Source organism: Acomys russatus, chromosome 15, assembly GCF_903995435.1.
Source record: "Acomys russatus chromosome 15, mAcoRus1.1, whole genome shotgun sequence".
In the NCBI taxonomy this organism is placed as follows: Eukaryota; Metazoa; Chordata; class Mammalia; order Rodentia; family Muridae; genus Acomys; species Acomys russatus.
Window position 1 is genome coordinate 32,831,230 of NC_067151.1, and position 26,623 is coordinate 32,857,852.

The 26,623-nt window shown below is 39.1% G+C and overlaps 1 protein-coding gene across 7 annotated transcripts in view; it reads right to left on the minus strand.

Moving 5' to 3' along the window:
• Nbea (neurobeachin) overlaps window positions 1–26,623 on the minus strand; it is a 657,568-nt gene that overhangs the window by 215,654 nt on the left and 415,291 nt on the right. For all 7 annotated transcript variants that reach the window (XM_051157177.1, XM_051157179.1, XM_051157174.1 and 4 more), the window contains 2 exons: window positions 18,438–18,546; window positions 15,196–15,362 (listed from right to left, as the gene is read on the minus strand). In XM_051157177.1, the coding sequence (XP_051013134.1) occupies window positions 15,196–15,362; window positions 18,438–18,546 (276 nt within the window). The remainder of the gene's footprint in view (window positions 1–15,195; window positions 15,363–18,437; window positions 18,547–26,623) is intronic.

Consider the following 26,623-nt stretch of genomic DNA (forward strand, 5'->3'; position numbering starts at 1 on the left):
AGGCAATGTGTCTTAGGATTTCAAGACTAACACAAGCACTGACTACAACCCAGAACAAGATGCACACCCTCACATTAATCACCCGAGGTGCTCTGTGGTTTGTTTCTCTTTCACTAGCATCCTGTGACCTTTCTTGAACATCCAGCATCACAGGTGATGAAAACCTATTACCTCTGTCATGGCTGCAGAATATTTGTTCTGTTTGGGTCCCCATCAACTTAATTTTACAATTGAAGAATGTAATAAAACAAAAAAGAACATTTAAAAAAACTATTTTATAAACATAAGGTAATGCAAGTAAAATAATTACCACAAAACTAGTTAGTAGGGGCAGATTATTTTATGAAAAACTAGTGTGATTACTTTTTTTTCTAAATTATGAACTTGCAGTTCTGATTTGGTCATACCAGAGGCAGGTCATGACCTCTCAAGATGCATTTCCTTATCTGTAAAATTGAGTTGCTACAGAGCCAGGCTTAATCTTTGGCTAGGCAATCAAGATCCTCCTTGATTAAATTTGAACTCTACTTTCAACCTTATCTTTTATTATAACCATTCTCATACTTTATTCTGGTTAATTTAACATATCTCAAATATCCTGATGTTTTAATCCTATGTCATTTCTTGGACCTGGAAATCTGAATTGTTTCTTTACTAGCCCTGCAGGCTAGTTAATAGCTCATTCCAATAAGAAGTACTGCTTTATAGCAATGTTACCATTACTAAGGATTGGCATGCTCTCATAGACTAGGTTATGGAGCGCTCCCTTGGGCTAGGAGTTACCTTACATAGAGCAGCAGCCTGCTGCATCCTATTGGGGACAGTAGTTGTTAACTACAGTTAGCTAACAGCACAGGGATAGAGGGTCAGCAAGCAAACATTTGAGAAAAGTGTACAGTCTGAAAAGTCAATCTGCCTCAACCACCACTCCTGGAGAATTAATGTTATGACTCTCCTCCATTCAATTATCAGCAGAAAAAGTAAAAAAAAAAAAAAAAAAAAAAAAACAAAAAACCCAACCAAACAAAAAAACTAAAACAAAACCATGTGCTAATTTTGATAAGGCACAACAAATACAAAAACCTTTTACAAACTATATAAAACAAGGCAGGAGTTGTCCCTTAGTCTGATAAAGAAAATGTATTAAAAACCAAATGTAACAAGAAAAACTCATAAAATAGCTAAATTATGGTAAAATATTGAAACTTTCCTTGCTATTAGAACAAGAAAGAACCACTGTTACATCCCATGAAACAACACACTAAGGTCTTAGCATAGTAAAATAAAGAGTGAAAGCAAGCTGGAAAAGGAAAAATGCGGCCAGTATTTCAGGGATACTGTACTCATCTGAATAGCTAGGAAAATTTAAAGTATTATGACCAATGTTTTGTAGGATTACCTGATAAAGATCTATATATGGAAACAATTATATTCTATTCATCAGTCTCAAGCTCACTCTTAAATTAAAAAAAATACACAACTACTACTACATCAAATCCCCCAAAATAAATCTTATGAAAAGACGTGCAGGATCTTTACACTGAAAACTACCTACCATCCCCAAGACATATGAGAGACAACTTGCATAAGCAGATACCTATCACACAAATGTTTGCATTACCATTTTTATGAAGGTGTCACTGTTCTTTAAGATGTTCTTATAGAGTCAAAGAAATTTCAATAAAAATTTCAGCATATTTTCCCAGAAGTGAAAAGATCAAGACTAGTCAGGTAAGCAGGAGAACCACATGCCAGGCTTATGTTAAAAGTTATAGCAATCAAGACAGCTGGCTTCAAAAACAAACAAATGGGGGTGGGGGCTGAGGAGATGGCTTGGCAGTTGGGAACACTTGCTACACTTGGTGAATGGGGTAGGGTTCCCAGTACCCACATAGGGTGGCTCACAACAACCCATAACTTCAGCAGCAGGCACCTGATGCCCTCTTCTGGTCTCTATACACACCCACACTTACAAGCACATGTTCCCAACACCATACACATGATTAAAAGTAAGACAGACAACTTGCTCATAGGGCTGACACGTAATTCCAGGAACGAAAGATTGATCCAGACACCAGTGGTTAACACAGGATGAACAAGGGAAGCCTCTTTAATATAACTGCTGGGTCTACTGATAGCTGGCAAAGAGGTGTCAACACAGACGCTGCCTCTTGCGCACAGTCCACACACGTCTCAAGTTTACAAAGTCAAAGTGAAAGCACTAAGCTTCGAGAAGAACACTCAGAAGATCTTCACAGCCTAACCAAAAAACAAAACAAACAAACAAACAAACAAACAAACAGATATTTCCAGAAGCAAAAGGTGACGTGGACAAGAAAACCTGCTCAAAACAAGAGTGAATTTGAGGAGACATGAATGTACACCTCCCTGGAAGGCTCAGATCTAGATAGAACACATAATGAATTGCTACAAACAAATCAGAGTAACAACAGCTCCACAGAAGATTCAATGAGGCCGAGAGAAGACAAGTCAGTGGTTAGGAACATATAACGCTTAGAGGACCCAAGCTCCCAAAACCCACATCAGGTGGCTCACAATCACCTTTAATCTCTGCTTCTGGGGGTACCCAATTCTTCTAGCCTCCACATGGACACTTACACTTATATGCACATACAGCACCATAGCCATATACACAATTAATAAAATAATCTTTTTTACAAAGGCTGAGAAAAAGACTAAACAAACATGAGGCAAAAAGCACTACTGGTCATTAGAAGCCGACTCCAGGTTTTAAGGTAAAAGAAAGTTGCAAATGATTATACTGACACTCAAATGGTAAAGTGGAAAAAGGCAGAAGGAACAGAACAGCTTGGAAACCTAAGTACATGTCTATGTGAGCTACACATGGCCCAATGATTCTGTTCTTAGCTGTTCTTCCAACGGAAATTATTTGTTTTGAAAAATAAAACAATAAGAAACAGAAACAGAAACAGAGCAACCTTATTTGTAACAGGAAAACATCTGTGTATTAGATAAATTCAGATACAGTCACATAATGGATTTCTAAGTATTGATGAATATTAAACAGCCTAAAAAGCTTATGCCATATGGACTAATGTCATAAACATTGGACAAACAAAATCAGAGAAACAAGTTCATGTTAAGACAGTCTTTACATAATTACAAAACTAGGTAATAAGTATGCACTCTTTAAACTGAGGAAAACAGTTTTCATGCTTAGGTTCCCTCAAGCCCAAATGAATGCTTGTATCTGGCTACTTTCAATGGGACAGGAGGAGGATGGGGGCATGGTTCTAGAGTTTTGGAGCCCTGGCTCTTCACCTAGGTAATCACACAGGGAGTATCCAGTTCTTAATTTCACTGAAGTGAGAGAGAGAGAGAGAGAGAGAGAGAGAGAGAGAGAGAGAGAGAGGAGAGATGAGAGAGATGAGAGAGAGAGAGGAGAGAGAGGAGAGAGAAGGAGGAAGAGAGGGAGAGAGAGGAAGGAGGGAGGGAGGGAGGGAGTGAATATATAAGGGCTTTATTCTTCCAGAGTCATGCTCGCTTGGCAAGAGAATGCTGGCAATGAAGCAAAGAACCCCTGAGCTGTGAGTAGATGAAGCAAAAGTACAGTGACTATACTGATTTCACACAGGCCTTTCCCCAGATATGGTGACATGTCCATTTGCATGCTCATTCCAATGCTGTGTATATAAATTCCTTTGTCTCCCCAAAGGAAAACATCTGATGGCCATGTTTCCCCATCCTTAAGCTGCAATGGAAATAACTTTGGTTTCTTTGAAAGACGCTGTGACAGGACTGTCTTTGGGGAGTTGCGGATTAGTGACTTTATAAAGTGGTTTATACAGGCAGAGAGGACACAGGTGCTGATGGAGTTCCGAGCTAGTGCTATACTTTAAAAGAGGGTGAATTTTTGACCTTCCAAATGCCCTACTTTTTGTGTGTGAATGGAGAAGTCAAAGATGGGCATGAGAGAGGAATTGAAGAGAACTGGACTGGTGGAAAGCATCAGAACTTATGGTGAAGTTAGGAGTAAATTTTTATTCCATGATAGCAGGGTACAGTAAAGCACTCTGTTAAGAAATGAAGTCAAGAAAGAGATGTATGTAAAATTACCCTGATACAACTGGAGGACTGAGTAGCTAGAATGGATAGAATCGGAGGTAAAACATAGAGTCTAAAGACTAAGACAGCATGCTTTAGTACTTCCTTGTAATTCTGGTATAAAGGATGGAGGAGCTGAGCTATTTTAGATGCAAAAGTTATAAACTGTAATATATACAAGTTACTTAGCAGTTTAGAGCTGCAATGTTTAGCAATTATTACTATGTAAGAAGGGAATTTCTGTCAGGCCTCAAATGCTGAGGGGTAGGTTCTTCCAATCCCAGCCTCAGCACTTTACTTTAGGTGACCTTGTCATGCCCTGGCTTTTTTTCCTGCTAGTCTTCATTCGCCATGGCAACTGCTGGTTCTTGCTGGACACCAGCTTCCTGCCATGGGTCATCAGTAACCCTGCCTCATCTGCAGCTCACTTCCAGCATGTCTTCAATACTCTTCAGTCAGAATGCAAAAGATGCCACAGTCTGTTGGTTACCTCAGAAGAGGCTTGACATTTTTTTTTTTTTTTAGCTCTTTGAGGGAAACATGAAGACAAAGAGCATCTCTTTGTCACCATAAAACTGATCCTCTCCTAAGGTCAGAAGGAGACCTACAAATGTCCTAGGAACGCCGTGCTTGAGGGAGTTCCACACAGTTGACTGAGGGGCCTAGGGCGGCTTTTCTACCCCCTTCCTTCTGTTGGGGAATCCTCTTGCAACCTCGCAGTCCCCTTTCCTGCTACTCTACAGAACTCATATACTCTCTCTCAGCAGTCTACCAATCCAGAAGGAGAGAATTCTGCTCCATTCACTAGGAGCCTGAGGGTAAAGGACCAGGCTCCTGGAGGCTATTCCTTAGTTCTTAGCAATTTCTGTAAAGGATTAAAAGAAGAAAAAACTAATCAAAACACTCATAGCACTAAAGAATTGGCTTGTTTCTGACCAAATCATGTTTGCAAATTTGGAGTTTATGCATAGTTGTTGCACTTTAATTACTTTTTATCTGAAGTGTCAGAAGCTTTAACTAAACAAGAATTGGACTCACAAAAATGTTTACAGACCTAGAAATCCTAACGGTGCAATTAAATTCCACAGTTTGCACTGAAAGGAGCAGCCTTCTGACAAAGGCTTTCATTCTAGAAAGACTGAGATTAAAGGGCAGTCACACCAATGGGCAAACATCAGACAGCAACCCGATGATGTTTAAGGACTCTGCACTTTACAACAGTGCTCAGAGTGGAAAGTTAATATGGCACCGAGTAAAAGCGATCTGCTCGGGGCTGGAAAGATGGCTCCGTGGTTAAGAGCACTGTCTGCTCTTCCAAAGGTCCTGAGTTCAATTCCCAGCAACCACATGGTGGCTCACAACCATCTATAATGAGATCTGGTGCCCTCTTCTGGCCTGCAAGTATACATGCAGACAGAACACTGTATACATAATAAATACATCTTTAAAAAAAAAAAGTGATCTGCTCAGCTGCTGCTACAAACCCACTAGAGGATGGAAATGATGGAGAATTCTTTCCTTATGGCATATTAACCAAAGACAAAAGTAACAAACAAACATAAAAATAAAAGCTTGTGATTTATAATATCCAATGAATACCAGACGAACCAAATCCTGTTTCTTATAAATGTAACCAAGGAGAAAAAAAAGCTAAGATTTCAACTTCTTATAAAACAACAACTTTTCTATTGAAGAATTCTGAATAACAGAGAATCATATTAATTTGGGTAACTATAAACCAAGAAAGATAAGTGAGGAAGTGAAATGGATGTGAAGATTTGCTAATTTTTTTAAACAAATACATTCAAGACAACTTGTTTTTACAAATCTCAAGTTCTTCTGTCCCTTCTTACCAACTGTAAGCTTGCAAGTACTGCTTTCATGCATGCAGCATCTGGACCCAGACATTTATCTGCCACTTTGCTCCTATTTGCAGACAGTGAAACAAGGTTGCATAGACCTTATTGCTAAGAAAACATGCATTTGGGAAATGTAAGGAGTAAAACATGTTAATGTATGTTTAACCATGATCAGCTAAAGTCCAGGAAGAAAAAGTCCAATTCAAGAGAACGGCATTATTTAAATTTAATTTTGTAAAGGCTATTTACTTAGTGAATAATTGAAACTTTGTAAGTGCATGGTAAACATTTTTATTTCTGATATGGATTAAAATGAGCTATATAAGCGACAGAATAATATTTGGCCATGTTTTTGCTAATGTGTATCAGAGGTATGATGCTCCTCATGGGAACAGTCATGAGACCCTATCATTTACTGCCCCTTGATCGATCTGGACATAAGAACAAGTATTCAATTACTTTGACACAGAACCAATAAATTTACTAAACGATGAAACTTTAAGACAATATATTTATTTTACTTATGAGTGTCTTGCTTGCGTACATGTATTTGCGCCATATGTGCTGCCGGTGTTCATGGAACACAGAAAATGAAGTCAGATGCCCTGGAATTAGAGTTATGGGTAGTTATGAATGGAACCAAGTCCTCTGCAAGAGCATAGAGTGTTCTTTTTTTTTTTTTTAAGATTTATTTATTATTTATACAGTATTCTGCTCACACGTGTGCCTGCCCACCACAAGAAGGCACCGGATCTCATTACAGGTAGCTGTAAGCCACCATGTGGTTGCTGGGAATTGAACTCGGGGCCTTCGGAAGAGCAGCCAGAGCTCTTAACCTCTGAGCCATCTCTCCAGCCCGCAAAGAGTGTTCTTAACTAGTGAGACAACACTCTAACCCTGAAGAGGGAACCTGATCCATCACTTACATATCTAATGAGTGATGCTAGAAAAGTTAAGATTATTTTGCTAGTTGCCTAATTCGTATATATATTTACTGCTTAGATCTTGCTTATAACCCTGAAAGTGTCCTATAAGGTAATTTATATTTGACATACTTTATTGCCTAGCTCTCAGAAGCCAGATGCATTTAAGTTTGAAAATTTATGCCAAGAAGCCAGGTGTGGTGGCCCATGCGTATAATCTCAGCATGCAGGGAGCCAGGGGTAGGCAAATCTCTGTGAGTTCGAGGCCAGCCTAGTCTACAAAGCAAGTCTAGGACAGTCAAGGCTACACAGAGAAACCCTGTCTTGAACGTCTCCCTCCCCCCCCAAAAAAAACAGAAAGAAAGAAACTTTATTCCAAGAGACAAAAGACAGAATGGTATTTCTGTAAAGCCTCCTTCTAATTCTGAACAGTGACTCTGTCCATAGTGTTTGACACAGAATAGCATTTGACTTCACTAAATAATGGTAATATGAGAGATCATTAGCTAGAGAAAACCAGCTCCTGGGGGCTTCTATCAGCTTTAAAGTTGTTAAAAAGAGAAAATGATATTCATGGGGCACAACTGCCTAACCCTAAAGTAAACAAACAAACCAAAAATGAAAACCAAACACCATTTACTTAGTGATACAGTCCTAGTGTTTTCTTCATAGAGAATTTATAAAACCCTTGAGTCAATAGGCTACCATTAAATTAGTAAAGAGAACTTATTTTCGTGGGTTTTCTGAAGGCTTATATAATGGCAGCCTATAGCTGTCTTAGACTTCTATCCAGCTGGGCACGAACAATGGTTACAACGGCCTTTACAGTTATGTCACACATAGTCCATCATCTTGCTTTAATACATTGTGTGGTTTTGACAAATGTCACCTTACATAGCACAACTACGCACGCACACGCGCGCGCGCGCACACACACACACACACACACACACACACACACAAAATTACACCTATAATGGCAAAAACAAAATTCCACCAAAGGAAGAGAGGCTACACTGCACCAAATTAAACTGCCCAAACCATCCATTATTTTTAACATAGGAGAACTGCAGGGAGGCAAACACACTGTGCTAACATCACTAGTTTTGCAGATCTGTCAAAGCAGAGAGCATCCTCATAGTGTGTGCTTATCAGATGGCCTGTGGCAAGTCCACACTTTCTGTAGCATGGCTCTGGAGCACAAGGCATTGGAGACTGAGTGTGGAGGTCTTCTAGTCTTCCATTACTTTTCCCAAAATGGCTACAGGTTAATTTCCTTATGTGATTGATTCTGTATCTCCAGTCTGTTTCTGAATGTATAGGAGACTTACTAAATTTAAAAATTAACATCTGAGAAATTGCATAGTCATCACATGGATTAAAGAGTGACTATAAACAACAGAGAGGTAATGCAATAGGACATAATACAAACAATAAACATTTACTAAAATATCATTGTGAAAACTTTACTTCATGACTTGAAGAACACCAAAATTTAAGGCTGTCTTAAAACAGTCATACATATTATTTACTTAAAATTTGTCTCTTAATGACAGACTGTTAATGCACCAAATGCTGTCAGAAAGGAGATCTCAGACCCAAACAGTTGCTTTCTAGTGAGCAGTATGTATTAACAAAGGGGTCTGCTGGAGTGCTTTGGCAAAACCTCCTGTCCAGCCAATCTACTCTATCCCACTGCTAATTCCTAAGACTGAAGCAATCATTACTAAAACCCCTAAGGAACTTTATTAGAACGCTATCCTGTCAAGGTAACAGAACTGAGTGAACAGAGATGACAGTAAACACGATTTTTTTTCCTATATTCCAAAGGATTCTGCCCAGCTACTTAAAAAAATGCCATAAACATAGCCACCTCTCTACAAAGTTCTCCTGACAAATGACTTTAAAATCCAGCACTCTAAGGGAAAGACACTTTCCAGGCAGCAGGAAACCTTAACTACTGACAAACATCAATGGACTGTTTACAAGCAGAGTATTAAAATACATGTCACAACCTAACACAAGTGGTTTTAGTGTACCTACAACACAACACTACTGCAAACTAACATTCCATTTATTTATTTATATATTTATTTATTCTTTCACTTATAAACAAAAATATATGTAGGTACAAAATATTATGATATTTATACAGAAGAGAAACTACTGGGATTCAGATTCTTAAGTCTTTATAGCACAGTTTTCATGTTAGACTATAAGGAGCTGAGCACATTGTTTCACGGAGTTTAGAGGTTTAATTGAAACTATCCGTAACAAAATGCAAGAGTATAAAAGACACACACAGGAGAGTCTGCAGACTTATTTCATCACTTAAATAATATCTCAAATTATCATCTCCAGTGATACAAACAAACAAAACCCAAACTCTACAGTCTGCCAACTTTTACTACTTGACAGCATTGTTTTATAGCTGTGTGAATGTATCCTTTTTTAAACACCTCCATTAAGGACTAGAGGTTGTGACGGAATCATTTTAAGGAGGGGAAAAATATCACAAGTTTCCAATTTTATGCCCCATTTAAGGAGAAATTCCAATCCTGGACATTTGAAGAAAAAAAAAGAAGTACACTCTGAAGGCTTCCATGTTTGTGAGACTGGTTTTTAACTGCACATTGTTTTCTTCTGTTATATGCATAACAGGTTAACTACATAAACCTCTGTGTGGTCTATTTCTAACTGCATGTGTTATACATTTCAAGAGAATCTTATGAAAGATGGATAAAAATAATTATGCTAATTTTAAAAATTTTCTCCACATTTTAGCTCAATCAATTGGGTTGGGCAGTCTCCAGGACTCTCCCTCACACCCACGCACACTTGTGCTACCATCTCCATTTCCAACTCACTCTGCAGTGTGAGAGCTCTGTCAGGGCCACATCTTGACAGCATTTGAAGCCTGGCTATGCTGCAGTGTATTCCCTGTTTCTTTTCATTTGCATGTGTATTGTATTTTGTTTTAAGGGAGATGAAAGTTGAGACCCTTAAGTTTTGGTTAAATATAACAATAGCCTTTTAATCTCTCCCCAGGAGTCTTTGCTTTTTCCAGGGCTTTCCTCTTAATAGAAAAATAAGAATGTACTGACATCTTTCTTTCCACCCTAACTAATGGAATTATCCTGAATAATTCTAAGTCAATAGGGCATTTCCTCTTTTGAGTTTTTGAACGCCTGACTTCTGCAATCTTCAACACCCCTCCCACACAGGTGACAATCCTGATCACCATATTCTGGAGACCTCAGTCCTGGGTTGTGTTCTCTGATCTTCTCAATCTACAACTTGCCATTCTTTCTGCTGCTATTGTCTCCATAACCATCTCAGAGGAACTACATTCTAGGGAGTGAGGGGTCTCACAGGACTTGGTGATTAGTGCACTGCTTAAACTAACCCAGGTGCCAGCAATGTCTCAGCAACACAGCTTACATAAAAAAATACTATATGGTGCACATTTCTAGATGAAAGCTTGACATTTTAAACTACCTGAATATTTCTAGTAAAATGTTTCTTTTTACCTATGAATAATTAATTTATTATATGAGATATATATTTTATAATATATATCAAATGAAAATTAATTCATCTGAAGCATTCCCAAATAAGCTGAATCCATGTAATGTTTCTATAGAGATGTGTGTGGGTTCCACACACTTCATGGTTACTTGCTGAACCACCTTGCCAGCTTATCTCTGTTGCTTTAATATGGACATTCCAATAAATTTACAATTGAATCTTGGTATGGGTTTTAGTAGGAGCTGATACTGAGTATCTTTATAGGCTTCTTTTCTATCTGTCATTTCGTTCATGTGAAGTGTCTCTTCCAGGGCTCTGCTGGTTGTTTATCTGCGATACCTGTTTCATATCATTATATATTGAAAGTATGTCCTACATTCTAGGCACAAATGCTCTGTGAGCCAGGGAGTGGCAGCTCAGACCTTTAATCCCAGGACTCAGGAAACAGGCAGGTGAATCTCCATAAGTTTGAGGCCAGTCTGGTCTACAGAATGAGCTCCAGGACAGCCAGGGCTACACAGAAACACCCTGTCTCACAAAACCAAACTTAGCCAAAACAACGAAATAAATAAATGAAATACCCTGTAACCTATGGGTTTGCAAATTTCTTCTTCCAGTCCAAAACAGATGTTGTTTCATAGTTTTAGATTCTTTTGACAGTTTTTCTACACTGAAAATAGATGTTTAATTTTGATGATGACCATTTTGTGATTTTTAAAAAATATTTTATTTTATGTGTACGCATGTTTTGCTTGCATGTGTATGTCTATGCACCATTTGAGTGCTTGATGACCAATGGTGGCCTGAAGAGGCAGGCATCAGATCCCTAGAACCAGAGTTACACAAAGTTGTAAACTGCTATGTAGGTGCTGGGAGTGGAACTCTGGTTTTCTGCAAGAGCAGTCAGTGCTTGTAACGGCTGAGCTATCTCTCTAGTCCTATGATATTTTTTTACTTTTATGAATCATATCTTTAGTGACTAATTAATCATTCTACCAACCCAGATGAAATCACAAAGATTTTTTCCTTTATAAGTTTTACAATTTTGCATATTATGTGAAATTTATTTTACATTTTATATGAAGTGCAGGACAGGATGTTCCAATTTTTATGTGGTTCCACTTATATTTATTGAAAACTCCATTGTTTCTCTAGTAAGCTGCCTTTGTAATGTCTAACAACAGAACCCTCTCTACTCTCAAAGCTCCAGCATACACAAGCAGCACAGAACTCTATGCAAGACTCATGTAAAAGCATCCTGCCTGTGTCCTAGCTTCCGTTGTACTAGGAAATACAATGCAAGCTACCAATGGAGGGAAGCAACTGATAGGCTTAAGCAGCTAAGAATCCTGTGAACCACAGCAATTGCCAGCACGACAAGCTCCCTGCAAAGGTGTAAGTGCCACTCACGTGGCTGTGGTAGCCAGCTGCTGTCTAGTTAGACTTAGTGCCCAATCAACACAAGAGAAAACATGCCTAGGACTAGAAACCTGGCCAGTTTCCTGGGGCTAATGAGGTCAAAGATCTTAGAACAGAATCTACTACTGCCTCTTCGCTAGACCCATGTAAGTCCTAACTATATTCTGAAAGCGATCCTTCCACCCACAGCTAAGTGTAGCTACCACTCCTCTACAAAGACGCTTCTCTTTGCAGCAAATGGAGACCATTACAGAAGACCAAACTTAGACAGGACGCACAGATCCATGGACTCTGGGGATTCCAGGTGAAATGAATACATCTCCACCACAGCTCCTGCTTCTGTGGCTTAGAGAACATCATGTAAGGGGGACAGAAAATTGCTAAGAGCTAGACCACCAGAAAGTAGGCTAGAAATGGCTGTTTAAACAAGACAGGAATAATGGCAGTATCAAGAGACATGCTAGTGGGGACGGGGGAAGACCTCACTGAGTCTCTACAGAAAGAATTGCAAGTAATGAATGACTGCTGAGAGAGGGAGAATTAGCCTCTCCCAGGCATGAGCCTTCTAACTAGTTATCCAATACAAAGTGGTCGTCCCTGAAACCATATATACACTAACAATAAAAATGGACTCAGCAGGTTGCATTTGTAAATCCATGCATATTTATGTAATATTCATAAAGACTAAGAGGCTATCAATTTGAAGGTGGGGGCATGGAAGGAGCTGGAGGGAGACTAGAGGAGGGGCTGGCGGGAGGAAAGGGAAAAGTGCTATAATTCTATTTTGATTAAAATATGTAAATAAATGAATGTAAAGAATATATATTGAGCATCTGCTCTATGTAGACTACTCTGAACTGGGTATAAGGTTGAAAGTGAAAGTCCGTAATCCAGATAAAAGAAATTGTATGGGCCATGAAGATTAAAGGTGATGAATTCAGAGAGCGATAAAAGGACAAAAAGAGTGTGCTCATTTGATAAAGACAATCAGAGAAAAGGTGCTAAGGAGACACTTGCGTCGGAAGAGACTAGGAGAGGAGACAACAAACACAAGGCTAGCCTGCTCACACTGGGCAGTGTGGCGGCGATGACTGAGAAGGCACACATTACGACAGGTGGCCAGACAGGCAGCCAGGGAGCCAAGGTAATGAAGGGAGCACAGAGCTTCATGACTGTCAAATCTAGCTAAGCAGGCCAGAGAAACGAACTCTAATCAAATCTAGCCATGCCACTTGGAAACGCGCTTTTCAGTGTCGCCGATAGTGATATAAAAATTCCAATGTGCAGTTAATTGTATTCTTGCTGAATTAAAATGAGAAATGTGAGAACCATGTTGTCTTGTATCTATAAAGTGATTCTAATTTACAGTATGTACAATAGTCATGGCTGGCAATTATATGACAGTCAAATCATTGTAAAACATTTTTTCATTTATTTATTTATTCGTGTGTGTGCGTGTGTGTTTGTGTGTGTGTGTGTATGCTTGCACATGCTGTGGCAGGCATGCAGAGGTCATAGAACAACTTGTGTGCCAGCTTTTTCTTTGCATCACATGGGGTCAAATCCAAGTGTTCAGAGTTGGGAGCTTTTTCCCACTGAGCCATTTCATTGGCCTCAAAAGCTATATCTGAGACATCACAGGATAGCATTCACAAGCAACTGTTACTTTACAATATTTTCCAGACATAATGAGGAATTCACAATTCCTATTGGAAATAGGTAAACCACTGGGCTTGCACACCACTGTTTAATAAAAACATTGCTGACTGTAGCTTCATGCAGGCACAAAGACTGCTGGTGTTTGTTGGATGGACTTTCCTCCGAGTTGGTATGTTCCCTTTGGAGGAACTGAGGAGGTAATCCCAACAGACCATCTACAGGAAGCTCCTGAAATATATAGGACTCACAAGCCCCTCCCAACAGCTCTATGGACAGTGACAGTTACTGGGAAGAGAAGGCCTCAGACGGTCACTCTGTTTCAAGTTGTGCAGAGAGAGCTGCAAGAAGACACCTTGTATGAGTCATTGCCATTGCATGGGCCTCACCTATGCTCCTGTAAACACCCCCAATTAACTCACAGAGTCAGCCACTAAGCTAGAATTGGGTACAACTTGTATTCAGTCTGTTGTTAGTGCCCTATCTGGGATGAACAAGCATGTGCTTATGCAGTCTCTCCAGAAAAAGGCACATAAAACGCACCTGTATAGGGATGGACAGACCCAGGGATGAGTTCTAGGGAAGAGTGACTGCTTGGCCCCTGAGACTGATCTGTCGGAGTGTGGAACATTGGGCAATCCCAATATGGCTCCATAGCCTGTGTGGCATGAGGCAATGCGCAGGAGCACCACCTGACTCAGTAGCCGCTGCATCTTCTCCTCTTGAAAGGTGGTTGGATACACAGCCAAGTCGGAGCCACCTGAGAGTGGAGCAGCATTCTTAGGGGAGCACCAATGTGCTATGTCTCTCTGACTAATGGCAACTGCCTTGCAAATGCAGGGCCTGAGGAGATAATGTAGTCCCTGAAAACAACATGAATGGGTGCTATGCGGTTGTAATAAATGCCAGGTACCTGCTGTTTATTTTCTAAGATGTTGTGTGATAGTATTACTGTAAATACAAAGACACTACCATTTTCTCATCTCTTTCTTGTACTTGTAAGGCCAGGGCAGACTGTCAAGCCTCCTCTAGCGGAATCACTTCTCCCAGAATGCTTCACAGTAGCAGCCTATCTACATACCACAAATCACCACAGTGCAGGAAATGTAATAAACACATGTGACAGGCTCAATACAAGAGAGATATAAGAAAGATGACATCATCTAAACACAGTTACCTTTTTCATTAGTTGTTTTGAGAACACTGTGTACAGAGAAATCAAACCAAACCAAAACACCTTACTTGGCTTTAAACTTCAGAAAGTAGATAAGTTGTATTTCATCAATGACGAATTTTGGGTTAATTGTGCTATGGCTACATAAATATAATTTGAGATGAAAAATCCCTAAATTTGAATGGGGATTGACCACAGTACGTGATTATATTTAATTACCATATAAAATAAAAGTAAAAATGACAAACTTAATTTTAAGGCAGTTCTTTAAAAAGAGAGGCCCATTTTCCCTTTAACACTGCTGCAGAAGTAAATGTTACATCACTACATGTTACTCTAAGCAGAAATGATCAGCATTAGAAAAAATTTTAAAATATTAAGTTTTCATCAAAACTATTAAGATGAAAATTAGTACTAATAAATTAAAGCCCATTTTCATACTGTGAATTATGTTTAAATAATAAAGATATGGTCATGGTGAAATCGGTTTTATTTCCCTTGTATATTTTGTCACACGCTACCCTCTTCCTCCACACGCGACCTCACGTACCTGTGTGACACGGCCCCCCAGGCACCGTGCTTGTTCGTGAGAATGTTGAGGATCTTCTGCTTTAGCTGGTTGGCTGTCACATGGTCACGGTGCTTGGCAGCACTGATGAGGTGGTCACACATCTTCTCCTCCTCTCTCCTGTCGGCAGCATACTGTGCACACTGCGACTGTGAAGGGTGTAAGCAGTACACTTACTATGAAGACTGAGAACATGATGCCTGCCCTTAAGATAAAGGATAAACACAACCGAAGTAAACATCTTCACCTGACAGAGCTAAGACTCTTCTCAGGAAGGCAGAACCATCTTTTAAGTTGGAAAAAAAAAAAGTACTTTCCCCCCCTTAAAGCAAAAGAGTAAAAAAAGTAAAAATATTTGGGCTGGAGAGATGGGTTAGAGGTTAAGAGCACTGTGCTCTCCTAGAAATCTTGAGTTCAATTCCCAGCAACCACATGGTGACTCACACCATCTATAATGTGATCTGATGCCCTCTTCTTGTGTGCAGGCGTGCATGTAGGCAGAACACTATATATGTAATAAATAAATAAAACTTTAAAAAATATTTTGAAAAGTGTTAACAAAATTAATGACTTTTGTACGTCTTAAAATCTGATTTCAGTGTAAAAATTAATCATTAAGCAGAAATGGTTCACTAAAAAAAGTAAGTTTATTTAAAAAAACAATTTAGCATGCCTCACTTAAAATAAAGATATATAATTTCAGTAGTTACTTTGAAAACAAAAATCTTGTCTTTGCCACGTAATTGTTTTGCTTTCTGAAAGACAATGTAGTATGGAAGAAAAATCACTTAAAAATTTAGCAGACTGGAATTTTATTTCACATTCTAAGCAGACTTTTTTTTCCCCCCACTCAACTTCCTATCTGTAAAATGAGAAGCCAAGAAAAGGTTTTCCCTATGTTCCCTTCTAACTGTAATACCTAGTGCTTCAGAAGGTCAGTTGCTGTATCTGCATCTTAGTCCTGTTTCCTGACATTAGCATCACAGATGATCACTAGACCCTGTTATGAAAATCTTTGATACAGAGCTGAAAAGAGACTTGGGTTTCAGACTACCTACTATGCAGACTGGCTCAGGCTGCAATTTTAGTGTTACACCTCAAACATCTAAGAAAACATATGCAACCAGCACAGCTGTCATCACTGTGCAAAGCCATGTTGCACAGGAGAAATCAGGACATAGTCCTGTCTGCTGATACACACTCACACACTCTGTGCAAGCCCTCTCTTCTAAAGAAAGAATCCATAATAACCTAAGAAGGATTAATTCATTTTCCAATTTATCTTTTTGTACAGGGAATCACCAATTAGTACAAAGATCTGCTGCAATAATGAGGTTAATATTTCATTAGCTCATTGGAGGGTAAAATTAAAATTTCATTTTTCTTCCTTAACAATTGCAGTATTAAGAAAAAAATCCTTAACTGTGGAAGTGCCCACTCAAATATGTTTCCCCCTTCACTGCAGGTTCCTATGAGGGCCATACCATTAGCAAATTTTTATTTGCAGTTTAAAACTGATGTATTTAGTACATAAATATACACACACATACATGCAAACACCATCCACACATATATGCATACACCTATATAGACAGACACACACACAGATACACAAACACATAGATACACACATGTACATAAACACACAGCTATACACATACCAGTGAATTTATTAACATCATTCTAACATAAAATAAATATGAGCATTAGAGTCAAAAAACTAGTGGGTATCTATTAAGTAATTTAGACCTATATTGGCAATATACAGAGTGAATACTGACCCTAAACCATCAAGCCTTCATGTTCACTACCCTCAGAAGCATTCAGTACCACTGCTGCACACCCACAGAGGAACACAAGTAACTGCTACCTCAGGAAAAAGCAAGACTTGGGGTGAGTCTGAGAAAATCTTACTTCTCTACTAGGGAAGCCAGAGATGCACACTGGACACAGACAAAAGGTTGGGAGCAATGGACACTCACTGTGGTCAGGAGAGCAATTACGCAAAAAATGCATAAATATTTCTCATGCGGACAGCAATAAACAGGTGAGAAAGAAACACTGTCCTTAATGCCCCCTTGTTTAAATATGTGCTAAAGGTTATAGCTAATATCTGCATGTCAGAAAATGTATTAGAAATCTCCTAAGACAAATATTGGTCTGCTTATATCCCCACAAATCATCCTGATTATTTTCAGCAGAAATATGATTGTCTCAAAATTGATCCTGCAGGGAATTCAGTTAAAATTCTAAATCTTATTTACTGCCACTGCTGACATGTGATTAACTTTTTTGAGTTCTGATTTCTTATATATAAATATATTCTTCAAAAGATAATTCAGTTTTTTAGCGAACTAAAATACTGCACAACGCACTGATAAATATACATTTTTATTGCTGAAGTGATATGAAACTTATCTTTGTTAAACTACCTCTCCTCTCTCTCCCTCCATCCCTCCCTCCTCCATATCTCTATGTTTCAACAACTTAAAAAAAAAATACAGCTTCTGCAACGCCATACACAAGTACCTGCTATCCACCTGCTATCCACCTGCTATCCACCTGACCAATTAAGTGGTGGATGTGTGCACGAAAGCCAACAACAACTGCTATTTTCCTGTCTCTTGCTTTTTTTTTTTTTCCAGCTGTTGAGGTTAGCGATCACCAGCCCTACACCACCAGTGTACATGACTCAGTGAGCTACTCTGCTGAGATAGACAACCCATTGAAGCTACAATGGCAGGCTCTCTTGTCTAGGTGTACCAGGAAAATGACATATTGCAGTTATTACCTCTAAGGCCACTAGGAGCTTATGTAAGTCAAACATCAGACCACCTATGTATTTCTGAAATACAGTCATAAATTGAGTGACCTGAAATACTATCTAAAACTGTGAAATTAAGAGATCCTTTGAATACTATGTAAGTCCATAATCACACCAAGCATCCACATGCACCTGGTTGTTACGCAAAGCTCTAATAGCTTAGAAACAATAGCACCCCAAGGTTCTATGGGTCCTTATAGTAACTGAAAATAAAGCCAGCCCACCCTCTCCCCATGGTGAGGAACATGACAGAGTGGCAAGGTATGAATCAATCAGTATTTTGTCTGACGCTGGGAAAAATATTTGAAAGCAGGGCCTGAAATGCCTTCAGTGGTATTTTCACCTTAAGAATGTCTTTTGTCAGGTAACAAATGGGTGATGCTTGACTCTACAACCTTACCTCAAACTCTGCATGCTTATGTACATCTTCTGCTCTCTGTCTGTTCAAGATGAACTCAGCTTCATTTGCAACACGGACTATGTGGTCCTTCATAGCATGGCACAACAATCTGAAAATACAGAGGATGTAGTTTTCCCTTAGGGAAGGGGTGTCCAATTATTTTACAATAATACAATTCTATTATTTCACAAATTATGCATACTTATGTAAAGCTAGATTATAAAGTGGAGGATATGTCTTAATTATAATTGTAGCACATTTAGCAATGCAGATGATACACCCGAAGGACTTCTAAAGCTCCCAAGTGAGATTCTAAATTCTTAGAACTGTAGTGAAACAAAGTTTTAAACAAAGGCAATAGTAAGGCACATCATTAAGCTACTTACTAAAAACTCAAGTCTTTCAAAACAGTGGACATTCAAAGCTACTTCCTGCATCCCTGTTCCCCAGCTTCAGATCTTAGCAGGCACCTACTGCTGTTTGTTTCCAGAGTGTGCCATGGGCCATAGAATGCCTACAGCACTGTCAGCCTTGAAGCGTGCTTTCATGTGGATTCTGTGTGCTCAGCAGTCTGCTTTCTGCCTGCTTTCCTCATAGTGACCTGTTTTAGAGATGTTGTGATGCTGACACATGGGGCCCTCCCTAAGTCTTGCTAACTTGTTCTTTCTTTTAAGTAGTTCTTTCTAGAAATGGCAGCACTCTTTTGCAGCATTATTTTGACACTCCCACTTTTCCTTTCTTAAGTGGCCTGCTTTGTGGCTTTCTGTGCTCAGCAGAATAAACAAGTGATGCCTTGTGACTCCTGGATTAATGACATAGTGCTTTTGACTTTCTTGGGACTCTCTCTGGCGTCAGCTGTCATGAAAAGCCTTGGAAATCAGGCCTGCCCGTGTGCACCTGTAAACTAGCACTAGGAGCCAAGACAGGTGGATCTCCAGTGCTCACTGGCGAAACACCGTAGCTGAGAAGGTGATCTGAGGTTCAGTGAGACCTTGTTCTCATGGCCCTAAGACGGGGGTCGGGGGGTGGGGGTGGTGGGGGTGGTGGTGGAGCGCAGTAGAGAAAACACTCCACTTGTTCCTCTTTTACAAGTATGTATGCACATCTACAGTATGTGTACACCACACAACAAATTACAAACATCTCAACACACAAGAAAAAACTAGAATATATATAAAATTCCAGCTCATAGTAATCCCTCCTATATTCACTACTACATTTGATCTACTTGGGGCAGACACATCTTCTTCATTGATAACCGTAGAAAATACAAAGAACTATTACATATTCTAACATTTGTAAAATGTTGATAAAATGTACTTTTTAAAGCCATATATTTTATAAGAAGCTTGGATATTCACTATTTTTCTATTCTATCAAAGCTGAACTGCAGTGGCCTGTTTCAATAATCCCCCCAAAATAACCTGTAGTATCTGCATGGCATCTTCCACAAGGAATGCTGAGGGAATGGACCTTTTATTTCAGGGTTGTGATATCAATTCTCAGTTGCTGTGAATTAAAGTTCAAACATGTTAGAAAAAATTTGCTACAATTCTGTTTGTCTCTGTTTTGAAACAAACACAATTTCTCTGTAATGAGATCCGGCCTGAACAACCAGGCATTGGCCATGGAGGATTCATGGAGATGCTGACAGCAGTGAGAATTCACAGGAAGATCCTGCAACATTAGCGACAACCTTCCAATAGTGCAGAGGGACAGATACTCCATTGTGATGCTGTCCTGGCACAGCACAAATGATCAAACAAGGACCCAAGAGAACGGTTCTGAGCAAGGGCTTGCCTTGTAATCAGGAGGACCTGAGTTTGGATCTACAGCACCATCATAGAAGCTGGGTGAGGAGGCAAATACTTGTAATCGCAGCATGGGGTGAGGGGAGAGAAAGGAACCCCCCTGGGTTTACTGGCAAGACAGTCTAGCCAATAGATGAGCTCCAGGATCAGTGATAGACTCTATCTCAAAAATATAAGATGGAACACGATAGAGGATGACCTCTATCTTTTGTGCATACATACAATGCTCGTGTGTACACACAGACACAAGCATTCATACATAGGGGACTGGTAGGGGACTGGGGAGAACTATAAACTCCAGTCACTAACTTAATGAAATTATTCCTGTAGTTTGTATATGGACAGGCTTCCAGAGAGAGAGGTGAAACATGTGAGCATTTAACTCAGCATCTTTGCTGAGCACATGTTGAAGGCTAAAGCAAGGGGATAGAAGTCTATTATGTGCAAATTACTATAGATTACAAAACTTAAATAGGTTAAGAGGAGACAGCAGGAAGGAAGGGCTCCTGGCCCAGCTGACTAATAGGTCTCATTCCCAGAAGCAGAGCAGTGGATTGGCGAAAGTGCAGAGATGAGGTGGGTGCTGCACTGTAACTAAAGACTGGCCTCAGACACAACAGAGAAAATTGCCAATTATCTGGTAGTCTGTCCAATACCCCCAACCTGCTGCTTACTCATGCTGAAGAGAAGAAAATCCATTCACCACAGAAACTCACAATTTTCCATCCTGCTTCATATAGGAAGCAGATTAAGAGCTTCACTCCGTAAAGAAACCCAGAGAATCAAGTTTCCTTGATAATAAAATTGGTCTGTTTTATTTAATAGTCAATTTGTTTTGACCAAGGTTTTTGATAGCCATGGTTACCATTCCAACCCCATTAACCTTAAATACCATATAAAATACTGAGTACAAACACATTCATACCCATTAGCAGTTAGTGCTGGCTCTGTTTCTCATGACTCACAAGTACTAACATATACTTTTCTCTTTGAAGTTTCCTATTTGACATTTTATTGGTAACCATATAAATGTAACCCCTTCTTTCCGGCTCCTTTCGGATCATGTATTTTTAGGTCCATCTACTTATAGCATGTGTCAGCACTTCACTCCTCTTTAAGAGCCTAATGATACTCTGTGTCTGCACAGGGCACACGCTCTTTATGCATACATAAGGGCATAGGCATTTGGGTTGTTTCCATTTTAAGCTATTGTGAACATTTGCCTTCCATTCTCTTAAGGATATGCATAAGGGTGAAACTTCTGGTCTTACAGTACGTCTATGCTTACATTTAAGGAGCTGTTCAATTCCTCTCCATAGTGAGTGATCCTTTTGGATTCCTGAGCCCTACCAGCATTTGTGCAACCATTCATACAACTACAGCAGATCTGTAGTGGTACCTCAGCGTATCCTGACCCACATTTCTACAGTGATTAATGACGCTGAGCATCTTTTTATTTTCTCACCAATAATTTCCACATCTTCTCTGGAAAAAATATCTATGTCAAATCCTTTGTCCATTGTTAAATTGGAACCATTTGACTTTTTTCCTTTGAGTTCCAGATTCTTCATATAAATTATGATTAAGCCACCATCATATGTTAATTAAAAGTGTTTGTTATAACTACATTACCTTTGACTTTCTTGATAATAGATGACCTTCAGCAAACACGAAGTCTGATTTCTGGTAACATTTTCTCAATATATCTTTGTTTGCTTGTGTTTTTAGTGCCAAATCTAAGAAAGCTATTGCTAAGTTTAAACTTATACATGTTGCTGCCATTTTCCTTATTTTATTAGATTCTTTTTCAGTATTTTTTTTTAAACATATGTGTCTGGGTGTTCTTCCTGAATATATATATATATATTTGTGCACCATGTATATGCAGTGCCCTTAGATGCCAGAAGAGGGTGTTAGATTCCCTGGAACTGGAGTTACAGATGGTTGTGAGCTATTATGTGGTTGCTGGGAATCAAACCTGGGTCCTCTGTAAGAGCACCCTATGCTTTTAACCACTGAGCCATCTCTTCAGTTCCATTTTTTAATTTTTAAAAAATGTTTGTGTTAGTGTTTTTTTTGAAGGACTTAAGATAATTATTTTTAAGACTGATTTAGAAAGCTGTTCTGAGAACCTCAGGATGATTCAGTGCTTTTTTTAGACCAGGTTAGCTATCACCTTTGGATACTGGTTTAGAACAGATGTTTTCAAGGCACACTCTACTAAAAGTAAGACATTCAAAAGCATACCACCCGGGTATGTACTCACTCATAAGCAACTTAACCATAAAGTTCAGGATAACCATACTAAAATTCACGAACCCAGAGAAGATAAGAAACAAGGAGGGCCCAAGGGAGAATGCTTAAATCTTAGTCATAAGTAGAAATACAATAGACAACAGAAATGGTCGAAGAGAGAAGAGGGTAAGGGAGGGAGCATGGATAGAAAGGAGGGTTGATAGCAGGCCTGGGGAGACTGGGGCCAGGAGGACAGAGGGCTTTCGGAGAGAAGAGAAACCTTGGTTAGGGGCTTTTCTATGACAAGCTAGAGACCTACTACAGGGCAGGCTCCTAGTAGCTGGGATCATGGAAACTGAAGAGGACACCCTCTAACTAGACACGACTCCTAGTGGAAGAAGTGGAACACCAACTCACCCACAAAAACTTAGACCCAAAACTTACCCTGCCTACAAGATGTGCAGGGACAAAAATAAAGCAGAGATTGAGTAAATGTCCAAGCAATGCTTGGCGCAGCCTGAGACCCACCCATGGGAGACAGCCAGCCCCTGACACTATTAATGACACTCTGCTGTGCTTGCAGACAGGAATCTAGCATAGCTGTCCTCTGAGAGGCTCCACCCAGCAGCTGATGGAGACAGATGCAGAGACCCACAGCCAAACACTGAGTGGAGCAGAGAGTCTTGTGGAATGGTGGAGGGGAGGATAGAAAGACTCAGAGTGGCCAGGAATTCTACAAGAAGACCAACAGAGCCCACTGACCAGGGCCCAGGGGGACTTATGGAGACTGAAGCTCCAACCAAGGACCAAGCGTATACTGGACCTAGGCCCCCTACACAGTGTAGATGTAACCGATGGGCAACTGGGTCCTCATATGGGCCCCAGCCTAGTAAGGGGAATGGGAGCTTTTACCATTGCAATCCATCATGTCATCTACTAACTTCACACTTGAGAACCTCTCAATTGAGTTAGGGATCAACACCAACAACTTAGGATATTTAAAATACAGTTATAGTTATATGTTGCACTGCATTTTTTTAGCAATCTTTTCAGTATTTGCAAGTGTCTGCAAGAAGTCTTATCATCAAGTAGGGTAAATAAATCATTTAATCTAGTTATATTCTATCATAGTATCCTTTGCAATTTCATAGAATTTTAAGTCAGTTTGTCAATCTCTACAAAATCCAATATAAAGCAATATCATCATTGCCAACTACAAAATCCTGCAAAAACTTTAGCACTGAGTTTTCACCTTAGAAAGATCCATGGACAGAGCAGAGTTGTGCATTTATTGATTTATAAGTTTTTATAAAATGCATTGAGGTTTTTAATTGTACAACTTTTTTGTGTCTGTTAAGAAATATTCTGGCTTTACTTTTGATTTGATTATTTGATAACCATGTTATCTAATTGTATTTGAATACTGATCTTAGCCCCTATTTTCTTTCTTTTAAAAAAATTTATTTACTTATTATTATGTATACAGTGATCTGCCTGCATGTACACCTGCAGGCCAGAAGAGGGCACCAGATCTCATTATAGATGGTTGTGAGATACTATGTAGTTGCTGGGAATTGAACTCAGAACCTCTGGAAGAGCAGTCAGTGCTCTTATCCTGTGAGCCATCTCTCCTGCCCAACCCCTATCTATTTTCTTGATTCATTTACTAGTTCTAGTACCTTGTTCGGCCATCTTGGGATTGCCTCTCTAAAGGAACTAGCTGAGACCTCTGGTCAAATGCCCATACATGTGCTGATACAAAAATTCTCATCTTTCTGTTACAGGAGAAGTATTTCATGTCCCCACCATGCAAAGTGTCAGCTGTGCTTGTGTAGCCTTCATTGCATTTGGGTCATACACTTTTGGTCTAGGTCAAGTGAGCATCATGACTCACCCTCTACTGCATCTCTGAGAATGCTGACACACAGGTGTCTTTCAGTCTGTGCATGTGGAGCATCACATAAGGAGCAGTTTTGAATGTCAAACCAACTCTGACTATAAGCTTTCTTGTAGAATTATTCCCATAGGCTGTTGGATATTATAGATGAGTCCATGCATAGGTTATGCACAGGTCTATGTTGGGTTCTGATAGGAACTCTCCTTTCTTGAAATGTCTCATAAGATGAGCTGGGAAGCCCATTGTATTTCTGGAAGGTTTGGAGTATAAAATTGGAGTTTTTAGTCCTTAAATATTTAAATACTTTGTTAACATCCACTCTGCTCTTTTTAAAGTGAAGTTTGCTGCTTTTTCCCCATTATGCTACAAATACAGATGTCTAGATAATGGTATAATTTATTGTTTTGATGTCTTCCTTATAAATAATGCTTTTAAGGAAGGAAATAATTGTAAAAGTTGCACATGATTAAAGATATACACATAAAAGTTAAAAACCCTTGTTAGCACTAAGCAATAAGTAAATTACTGGTCAGCACTCAAAACATAAAACCACGCACGGGTAACTACCATAAAGCACACAGAGATCACGATACAATTTTATCTTGCCTACATTTGCTACTTATGATGAGGAAGGTGGGGTGCTATCTGTCCATAGAGTAAGCACCCAGGGCCACTTATCTTCCCACCATCTTAATCTGAACTTATATGGCTCTGAGTCAGTCTCCTGAAAGAAATGCTCTGTAGTCACAACTCTAGACACCAGGGATTTTATTCTGCTCTTAGGATATCTTTCAATGGGTTAATTTTTTCTTCAGGTTAAACCCAAATTTCTCAATTCTAAGTTAATTGACAGAAGAAATATGGGCAAAAACACTTCTCACCATGCACATACTAAACAAATAAGATGTGCTTTGTAGGTCTTCATTTTGAGGCTGTGTTTTTTCAATGTTGTGTAGCTAGCAAGTGCTGAGACCTTCAGGGTTATCTATATGTGTGTTATTTTATAATAATGGTTGATAAACAATAAAACCTATTTCTTAGTCTTTTCCCAGATGGGGCTGGGGAGTGTTACAAAGTAGTAATGCTGGCTTTTAAAATAGTGTATACAATTGAAGAAAACATCTTTGTGTTCTCCGCATGCTCAGTCAGTGTAGTTTTCAATTTAGAACTTGGTTTGTCTATTTCCCTGGTGTCTGGAGAACCTTCACCTAGACTGAGGATGGTTAAGGCTTACATTTTAAATATTTTCTCTCAAAAGGTAAAAATACATAAATGCAAATGAGTCTGGAGAAATATTTTAAATATGGTTACAGTGTTATGATTATGTTTTCTTGAAGTTTTTGAGCTTGAATCTTAAGCCTGATGCAACAGTCTTCAACGTGCAATCTTTAAGAGGTTAATAGGTCATCAGGGCTATGGCCTCATCAATGGATTAATGTTACTACAAGAGTAGGTTGGTTACGAAAAACAAATCCACCCCCTCTGGCTTTCATTCTGACTTTACATTTTGCCCTTGGAAGCATGTAGCAAAAAGGCCCTTGCCAGATCTTGGACTTCCTAGAATGGAGAACCATGGAACAATAAAGTTTTGCTTATAAACTAACCACCTTCCAGTATTCTGTCATAACAACATAAAACAGATTAACACATGTAGATCGAAAATGTATGTCCCTAGTATGTGAAATTCAAACTTTATTACATGCAACTTACTTTAGCTTTAAAGAAACATACTCTGCCATCATTGTCTAATACATACAAGTCAAAAATATTGTTAGAGGTATATAGTAATTTTAAAAAGCACCAGACAGCTTTTACTCATTTATTTATAAACTCAGCACTTAATAATTTATTGCACACAAAAACACAAAAGCATAGTATAAAGAAGACCTTACTGGGTCTCTAGAGGAAACAATATAGAGAAAGAAGTTTCCAGAGATTTATGGTTAAAAAATGAACCAAACCATCAGCTCGAAGGAAATGGTTTCGGAGCACCCAGTTTTAGAATTACGCGCGCGCGCGCGTCTGTGTGTGTGTGTGTGTACACATGTGCGTGTGCATGTGTATATGTGTCTATTAAAAAAAACAAACCTTTACAGTTTAAATTGCAACTGGGATTCAAACAGCGGCTATGGAATTATTAATGAATTACATACACTTGGATCAAATTCCTCCTTCTTAGTTCCTAAAGAATTAAAAGTTTATCTTTTATCCTTTATAAAATGAAAACTGGATCCTTGTGAGCC